At 51.0% G+C, this 9,453-nt stretch overlaps 1 protein-coding gene across 1 annotated transcript in view; it reads left to right on the top strand.

The window, feature by feature from the left end:
* Window positions 1-3,699: 3,699 nt before the first annotated feature.
* Window positions 3,700-9,453, top strand: part of PODXL (podocalyxin-like) — a gene marked incomplete at its 5' end in the record, with an annotated part of 15,283 nt that continues 9,529 nt past the window's right edge. The window contains 3 exons of the mRNA XM_010134254.1: window positions 3,700-4,366; window positions 6,532-6,686; window positions 7,469-7,534. Of these exons, the coding sequence (XP_010132556.1) occupies window positions 3,700-4,366; window positions 6,532-6,686; window positions 7,469-7,534 (888 nt within the window). The remainder of the gene's footprint in view (window positions 4,367-6,531; window positions 6,687-7,468; window positions 7,535-9,453) is intronic.

Below are 9,453 nucleotides of genomic sequence, written 5' to 3'. Positions count from 1 at the left end.
CGTAGCCGTGGTGCGTCAGGTTTGCAGCCTGCCCGGATTTCCTCCTCTCAGTGTCATCTCCGTGGCTGATGGTCACCACAGCCGTTGCATTTCAGCCAGCATCAACAATTCTTCAGAATGTTCTGCTTTGAGACAAACTGGCTGTGGAAGAAGAAAGGGGGCAAGCAAAAATTTCATAGCAGCCCAGCTGAGCTGAGGTGGAGGTTGGGAAAGAAACGTGGCCTTCAGATCGAGTTTGGGACGGGAGATCTTTTGCAAAGGGTTTCCCAGTGGTCCCATCCAGCCCAGTACAGCAGGAGCGGGTTTGCAGGGAGGGAATGCTGTGGTGAAGTGTTTTCTGACGCATATATCGTTTGTGTTGCCACTTGCCAAAGGGATGCAGGTCATTACGCCCCAAAGGAAAGTGACTTCTACCTCTTATGACACTTAGTGTAACCTGACCTCAACCAGGCCCATGTAATAGGATGAACAGTGTCCTCCCTGCCCACGTGGACAGCACTCATTGAATGCATCCATCATCCGCCCATCCAGCCCCCTGCGTGGTGGCTGACCACTTCTGAGCAGTAGTGTGCTAGCTCCTCAAGCTGCTTTGAGCCCACTTGAATCACCAGGCCTGGCTTAATGGTGAAGAATAAATTGATCTTTTAGCATCTCTTGACCTGAGCAGAGAGGAGTCCTAAGAGTGGATGCAAAGGTATGGAAAGATAAAATACCAGCAAGTTTTATGGGCATCAGCCTGAGTCTTGGTTCTTCTCCCAGTTGCTTTTTTGGGTTGTATCACCTCGTGTCTCTTGAAAGAGGTCCTACGTACCACCTCAGCCAGGGAAAGCCTGGAGGATCGCACCAGCCTTCTCCATCAGCATAGCAACTCCTTGCTTTGAGCTTTTCCCCCCCGTTTTTCCTAAAAGTGGTAAAAATGTACTGCAGCTCCCTGAGGTGGGACAGGAGGACGCCAGTTTCTTGGCTTGTGCGGTCCTAGCTGTCCACCGAGGCTGGCCCAGAGCCAAAGCATGGACCTGCCCCTTTTTCTTTCAGGTTGAGTTGAATTGTCTTGTCTACCTCTGCTTTGGTGCCTTTTGCTTCCTGACTCTCTTGGATGGTGCTGGGGCATGAAAAGGAAGCGAGAGCAGTGGGGCATTGCCTTCACCTTCCTTCTGACCCTTTCTTTTTTTACATCTCTTCTGGATTGTTTCCACCTTTAGAGGAATATTTTTTTACCTCCCTTGATGTCAAAACCCCTGTGAAACTTTTAGAGCCCTGTTTATGGGATAGAGCCATTTCATGGCTACCTGGATGCCCGCTCTCTAGCTTGGCGCAGTCATCACTGAGGATTCAAGCCAGGCAAGATGATGATACAGCTGAGGAGGTGGCTAGATGGAGACTTCCTCTTGTCTCTTGTTTCATCTGTGAGGTCCCCGTGCCTGTGTTTTGCTGCCTTATCTCTTCTCCTGCAGACTGTGTGGGTCTATAGGAAATATCATTTATCCCCCAAAAGCTCGTTTCCTGCAGATGTAGTGGAGATGTTTTCTTGTAAGGTCAAGATGATGCTGCTACTTTCCAGTAAGTTCACATCTCAGTGGTGTTTTCAGAAATGGCTGCTCCCGGCAGCTGGTGGGGAAATGGGAATGGGATCCGTGTTTCAGGAGGGGATCTGCACATCTTTTCTGGCTCTGCATTTCCCCTGGAGTGGCCAGGCAGCTGGGACCCCAAACCTGTTGCAGCCTCCCCACCCCAAATCCCACTCCCCAGGTCCTGTCTCAAATATTCTTCCACCCTGCCAGGTCATGACGTGGTGGGGTCAGTTTTCCCCAGCGGTATGAATCTCAGAAGCTCAAGGTTTCATCAGATTTTTGAAGCACAACCAGGGCTAATAAACAGGCTCTGTAAGAGCTGGCAAGGAGGAACCAAGCAGATCTCTGGAAACCAGCATGAGGATAGGGCTAAAAATCAAACCTTGCCAGTGTGACTCCTCTTTTGGAGGGTTGGAAATAATATACGAGTGCTTCATGGGGCAAAAAAAAAAAAAAATAACTCTCTTCTGCACAGTCATCACCTGGAAGAAACCTCCCCAACCCGTCTACAAATCAGGTGGTTTTCTTGGATGACAAACAAAGTGGCTCAGTGCAGCCCCTGGCTCCTGAAAGGTGAAAAATTGGTCGAACCTTTCCCGGGGTGAATTTGAGCAAAAGCCCAGAGCTGGAGGTTACTATGTGCAATGGGGGGAATCAATCTCCGAAGCAACTGATGGAGCTCCCGCAGTGATTACAAACAGGAGAAGGGACCCGGGTCTTTATACCGGTCTAGTGGTGACTATACCATGTTTCAGGGGTGCGGGATGTTGCGGAGCTCTGTGGTGTTGGAGAGCTCTTGTTTGTCCGTCTGCTGCATCCCTCTCTGAGAAACAGCTTCGTAATTTGAAAATGTAAAATATTCTTCAGGAACCACTGCAGATCTCCTTATCTGTGATAACGTGAGATGGTTGAGCACTGGACAAACCTCTTGGCTTTGAGACTGAGCTTTTTTCCCACTTAGGTAATGCTGACTCTCAGTGAAATACTTCATGGATTTCCTCAAACACAAATAAGCCTTGATAAAATTAGCATGTCTAGGTGATGTACAAATGCAGGGTAAAGACCATGGGAAAACACATGGGTATTTCATGGTTCAGGTGGTGAGGACTTGTGTGGTATGGTAGAACACAGAATCATGCAATGGTTTGGGTTGGAATGGACCTTAAAGATCATCCAGTCCAACCCCCTGCCATGGGCAGGGACACCTTCCACTAGAGCAGGCTGCTCAGAGCCCCGTCCAACCTGGCCTTGAACACTGCTGAGGATGGAGCATCCACAGCCTCTCTGGGCAACCTGAGACATTGTCTCACCACCCTCAATGGTTTCAAAGGAGAAGCCCTCTGTGGATTCAAATGAGAGTGCCTATTTTATGATGGTTTTAAAGTAATAATCTGAGTTTGGGAAGGGGAAAAAACATGAGCAGTTAAAGAAACCAAGTTTGACTTGCAAAAATAACATTATTTTCAGAGTGGTCAGAACCGTCACCTTGTTTACCTGAAGCTCCTCACCACTTCAGGCATGTGAGAGACCTCCATGATGGGGTTGGACAAACAGCACTTGGCGCATTCCTTGGCTCCTGCCTTACAAAGGCTGGACGTACTTTATTTCGGGAGCGACTTGCAGCGGGAGCTGGTGCACCTCCCATCTGCCTTCCGGGAACCAGCAGGTCCTGCCGTCCTGCTGACCCTCCAACTCCTTTGAAGTCCTGTGAGTTTGAGGACTCCTCTGCTCTGCTTTCTGCTTGACGTGGATACCAGAATGTGGCATTAGCTATGAGTTTAGAGAGCATGAGACGAGCCCTGAAACCAAGACTTACGGTTTCTGGTCAGCATTTATTTCTACAAATACATGTTCTGGGTGGGAGCCAAGGGTAGTTTCTTTACCTCAGAGCTGATCTTGGTGTTTCTACTTTTCCCTAGGTCTCAGCTCTCAGGATTCTGCAACAACAACTATTTCAAGCTCAGTTACAAATGGGCCGACCACCACGCCTAGAGCCACCAGTACGGTGGAAAGGACCGCCTCTCCAAGCAGTCCAGGAACCTCACCATCCACTTCTGCGAAGTCACCTGCCACAGTTCAAGTGACCACCTCTGCAAGCAAGCCGGTAAGCTCACCACCCACCCCTGAGACATCACCCACCACTGTTCAAGTGACCACCCCTACAAGCAAGCTGCCAAATGCACCATCCACCCCTGAGACAACACCCACCACAGTTAAAGTGACCACCTCCACAACCCCAGGAAATACACAACCTGCCCACACGACATCAGTCCACCCGTCTCAGCAGGTCAGCTCTTCAGCCAGCTCCGGAGCCTCACCAGCCGCCTCTGCAGCCTCACCAGCTGCCCCTGCTGCAACCTCCAGAGCCGCCCAGCGGGCAACTAGCCCTGCAGCTAGCTTAGGAAGCTCAGCAGCCACCACTGCTACAAGCCCTGTCCTCACTCATAAGAGCAGCACTTCAACCACCTCACAAGACTCAGTGTCTGCTGTCACATCCCCTTCAAATGTGGAAGCTCAGAGAAGCCAGTTGCCCACCACCATCGCGAGCACTGGAGTGCCAAGGAGCAACCTTCCCCCGGGCTCTTCTCCCACATCGGTCACCAAGCAGCCTCACTCTTCTACCACTTCTGCAGTCCCGGGACTGGCCTCTTCCATCAGACCTGGAAGCATCAACACTTCTGTTGCCCCCTCTGATGGATCTGTGTCCCACACCACCAGTAAAGTATCTCCATCTTTACCACCTGGTGGCGCTGCTAAGGTCTCAGAGGCAGCCACCACGTCAACTCCTGGAGAAGGTATCAGAAGATGAGAACCTTGATTCCTCGTGCTGGGGGGGCCTTTTGTGATCTTTTCCTTCGGCTACCTTAAACACCTCCTGTCATTATGGGGTGTCATCACCTTGTCTCATTTTAAGACTTTGCAGTGTAGTTGTCTCCAGGACAACTGGGTGGTTAGGTCCCTGTTGTCATCTGTGGAGATCGAGTCAATGCAGTAGGTGAAACTCAAGGTGTGAATGAACCGACAAAGTGTAGACGTTGGCTTTTGGATGGACCAAACTGCCCAAAGCACCACTGACTGCAGTGACTCGATCTTCAGTGACGGCAAAAGGGAGCCTGCAGCGATGAGTTCAGAGGTCGAGACTGACATTGTAGAGCTGGTGAAACAGACTGGCAGCACCCCGAGTGCTGGCGGTAGGAGATCCCTGGTATGGCTGACAGCTTAGTGAGGGCTGTGTGGGCACGCACAGAAGATAAGCTTTAGGTGACTAAAGGGATTTTGTGACTAAACTCTGGACTCTACAACCTCTAAAGAGTCTAAGCATTAGGTAGAAGATATTCATCATTCTGGGGGGAGTTGGCTGCGACTTCTGTCTAAGCAGCATTATGAGTGTCCACATGACGTTTAGGGTGTGGCCGAACACTGTTAATATGTTTTCTCTAGACTTCTGGAGCTTTGCAGAGTCACGGTAGTTCATATCTACATGAAGAATGTTTCTTTCCCCTCCTGCTCCACAGGACTGTTCTCCATTCAAGGATGATACATGAAATGGTGTTGTTTCAAATTTGAGCATTCAAGCATTGAGCATGAAGAGGTCTTAAAGACCTTTATATTTAACAAATAGGTGAGAGGATGCAAGAGAAACAGATGGCTTTGAAATTAGTTCTCTGCTGGAGCCTTCAGAATGTGTCTGGGAGAGAAATACGCCTCATCTTTCCTGTGGAAGAGGCAGGAGTCCCACAAGCAAACAGGCTGTGAACGGGATGGGGTGTTTTAATTCTCTCTGTCACCATTTAAGGATCCATTAGGACTCCAGGGAGGGAGATCTTCTTCTTCCAGACGATTCGGGGAGGCAGGAGGCTGCTGTCCTCCTTGCACTACTTCCATCCTCCACTACATCCAGAAACTGTGAGATGACTCAGACCTTAACAAAGGCATCTGAGATGATCTCAGGTATCTAGAGACACCTGCATGGGGCTGGTAGATGGGGGGCGTGTGCCCTTCTGGAGCAGCAGGCAGGCAGGCAGGACACCCCAGGCTGTCTCCCATAGTAGCAGGCACTGTTTCTAAGCATGTCACCCTGGACTTCTTCCATGGCGATGCAGTCAGCAGGGGTCATGGCGTTTTGTCCCCTCCTAATGGAGGCCGCTGCAGTTGTCGGTGGGATGGAACAATAAACTCCATTCACTGGGTAACCAGCTCAGACAGAATCATAGAATCACAGAGTGGTTTGGGCTGGAAGGGACCATCAAAACTCCTCCAGTCCAACCCCTCTGCACTGGGCAGGGACATCTGCACCCAGAGCAGGGGGCTCAGAGCCCCAAACAACCTGACCTGGGATGGTGCCAGGGATGGGGCTTCTACCACCTCTCTGGGCAACCTGGGCCAGGGTCTCCCCACCCTCAGTGTAAAACCTTTCTTCCTTCTCTCTGCTTTCAATCTCCCTCTTTTAGTTTAACCCATCACCCCTTGTCCTGTCCCAACAGCCCCTGCTGAAAAGTCTGTCCCCATCTTTCTTACAGACCCCTTTAAGCACTGGAATGCCGCGCTAAGGTCTCCCAGTAGACAGTCTACCTCTGCTGTAGACACCTCCATGGAGGACACCCCAGATAAAGTGAAATGAGGACCATCCCTTTTACCCAGCAATACTCCTTTAAGTGGTTACGGTTACCCAGCTACCAACCCACAACCTTTGGCTTCATCATAGCCTTGGGGTTCATCTCTCCAGAACAGTCTGATGAGCTTCAGCAGAGAGAATAAAATCAGCAATAACATTTTTTCCCACACCAAAGTTAATTCAGAAAGAAAAAAAAAAAAAGCAGCAACCAAAGCCTCTCCCAGCTTTGACACAACGAGTATCAAGGCAGGGTTAGAGCTGAAAAATAATTTTTAGCTGTGTTGGCGGTATCCTCTATACTGATCAGTGTGTCCGCTTGGTTTTTGGTGTCTGCTGGGAACCCAGACCACAGAAGCCCAGGCGCCGGATCTGTGCCAACCAAACCCGCCAGTGCTGACCAGAGCCCCGCCAGCACCCAGCCAGCGGCCCCAGCCCCGGGCGAGCAGCCGGCCAGCAGCAGTCCTGGCCGCCAGCACCATCACGCTTCTTTCCAAAATGAGGTAACGGTGCCTCCGGGAAGGTGGGCGCTTCGTGGTGGTGTCTCTTCACACGTCTGAGCTCTTCTCTCTGGGCATGTGTGTGTCAGGGACATCTGCCTTAGGAAAACACGAGGCAGCAAAATAATTCTAGATCCTAGAATCATAGAACCATTGAATCATAGAATGGGTTGGGTTGGACGGGACCTTTAAAGGTCACCTAGTTTGACCTCTTTCTCCTAAAGCTTTCCAGTGAAGAGACACAGAGGATGAAGGTGAAGGGCATTATGGTCTGGGTGCCGAACTGGGAAGAAGTGACATTTGGGAAGAGGCGGGGAAGCATTAGGGAGAGCAGAAGCTGCCTTAGGGTAGACTTGGACTTGATGGGAGGGCAAAGATCACAATTCAGCGTAAACCATGCATGGATGATATTAGCAGAAATCGGTTTGGGAGATCTAAAAATAGTTTGGGTGAACTAAAGATCCCAGTGCTAGGAAAGAGGATGCTCAGCTTTTGCAGGGTGAAGCTGGGTCATGGCCTATTGGCACGGATGTTCCGACTGCCTGAGCCAAAACCTGCTTTACCCTGTACTGCACGTCCTAAGCCTGGTTTGGGAAGTGCGTTAGCAACCATGTCATTCTCTGTGAACACCCTAAAACACTGAGCGAAGGGCTCCTGGGCCCATAAACAGCTCCGAGCTTTGGTTGGGATCTCTCCTGGCTGGGAGCAATCTGTTGTATCGGTGACCAACTGTCGTTCCAACCTATACCCATGATTTGAGAGCTGCTTTTCTTCTGCCTTTCCAGATCCTCTGTGAAGACCAGCAGCAAAATACGCAGCCCACCATTTACCTGAGAGAAGCGAAAACCTGTGTAAGTACCACCCTTTTGGACTTGCGTGTGGGATTAGCAGCTGCGGGGGCTCAGAGCACGTGAGCCTGCAGAGATGAGAGTCATTTCATCGAAAGGAGATGCGGCCACTTCCGGGGCGTAAAATGGTACATGCAAACCCCCACTCAGCCACATCACCTGGTGGCGGATGTGGCAGAAGGAGGAGAGGCCCATGGGGTCTTCTTCAAGTAGAAGGAGCAGCTGTGCCCACCCGTGTCTCAGAAAAAGAGTGATGGGAAATTTGAGAGGGTGAAACTTTCTGCCTGCAAAGACTAATAGAAAAGCTTTTTGCCTTTGCAGAGGGGCCAGGAGTTAATCTCAAAACCCAAGCAAAAAATGTGGAGTTCCTCCACAGCTGTGGATATACTTGGTGAGATCTTGCACCTCACCACTGGGGTAAGGTGGCATCTGACTGCAGAGCAACTGGGAAGAACAGCAGCCTGGAGTCTGGGACTCTCGATGCTCCTCGATGCAGTATCAGCTCTCACAGAACCCTAAAGTGAGAGCAAAAAAACCCCCATTTCATTCGTTCCAGACCCTCGGCTGCACCAGGGAGTAGTAAAACGTAGTGCCAAGCCAAGAGCGTTGCACCAGCCAACACCCCTTCTTCTGGCGGGTGGGGGCTGTCTGAAGGAATTCACCCACCTTCAACGTTATTCTTGTGGAAACTTTGAGTTTCCTTAATAGGGAAGATGATATGTACTGGTAACTTTTAAACAGGAAGTTTTTGGTTTATGGCAAGGAGGAAGAGACACCATCACGTGGCTGGTGAGATCCTGACAGTGGTTGTATCTATCTGAGCTGTGGGCAGGGCCCAGGGGTGGTTTTTGGTGTTACAATGCTCTGGTTTCTGGATCTCAGCACTACCAAGACAGGGTAAGCACTGGGAAATCGGCACTTCAGGGACCTTCTCAGAGCATCAGAAATAGCAGCTCAGGTTCATGAACCTCTGCTGTCCATTTGTAAAAGGGACTGACTCGACTTCACCGTACGGTGGTGAGATGCAAAGTGAAGCCAGTGTTCCTAAACCCCCTGGAGATACATGCTGAGGCAAGCACCGTCAGTCCTAGTGACCACAGCAGCTCTTGAAATTCCCCGGGACTTGGTGGTGGCCCTGCCTGGCAGCCGCAGAGGGGTTTGGACCCCCTGATAGCACCCATCGTGCTCTTGGAGGAGGGGACATGCCTGTCTGCTGCCATCTCATGGTCATCACCTTCCTACTTCAGCTGCAGCTGGGTGTAAATGCTCCTTGCCCGCACACCCACAGAAATGATGATGTTCTCAGCCATGCTGCTCTTAACGCTGAGGATGACTCCAAGGAGGGACCTTGTTACCGTGATCATAGAATCACAGAGTCACAGAATGGTTTGGGTTGAAGGGACCTTCAAAGCTCCTCCAGTGCAACCCCTGCAGGGAGCAGGGACATCTGCCCCCAGAGCAGGGGGCTCAGAGCCCCAGACAACCTGACCTGGGATGGTGCCAGGGATGGGGCTGCTCCCACCTCTCTGGGCAACCTGGGCCAGGGTCTCACCACCCCCAGTGTAAATGATGCCCGTGGCCCAGACGCCACAGCAGGGCAGCCTCTCCCGAGACCACCCCCTGCCCTGATTTACGCACTGTCTGAACCTGCAGCCGTTGCCACGCTGGGATGATTTCCGCACTGGCTGAACCTGCAGCCGTTGCCACGCTGGGAAAGCTTCTCATTTAATTTTATATTGAATATATAAAAATATTTCATCAAATCGACAAAAAATCTGAACTTGGAACCTAAAGCACCCAGATGACTGATGCCCATGCTGGTGTTTAATGCTTCCTCGAGGACACAGCCACGCTCTGCAGGAGCCATGTCCTCCCTGTGGCTGTGCTGGGGTCATGCCAGGAGGTTTTTTGGGAACGGGGCT

The sequence above is a fragment of the Buceros rhinoceros genome, unplaced genomic scaffold (assembly GCF_000710305.1).
Source record: "Buceros rhinoceros silvestris isolate BGI_N320 unplaced genomic scaffold, ASM71030v1 scaffold12444, whole genome shotgun sequence".
NCBI classification, from domain to species: Eukaryota; Metazoa; Chordata; class Aves; order Bucerotiformes; family Bucerotidae; genus Buceros; species Buceros rhinoceros.
The sequence above is the reverse complement of the archived record's forward strand: the minus strand, read 5'-3'. Positions and strand labels throughout refer to the sequence as shown.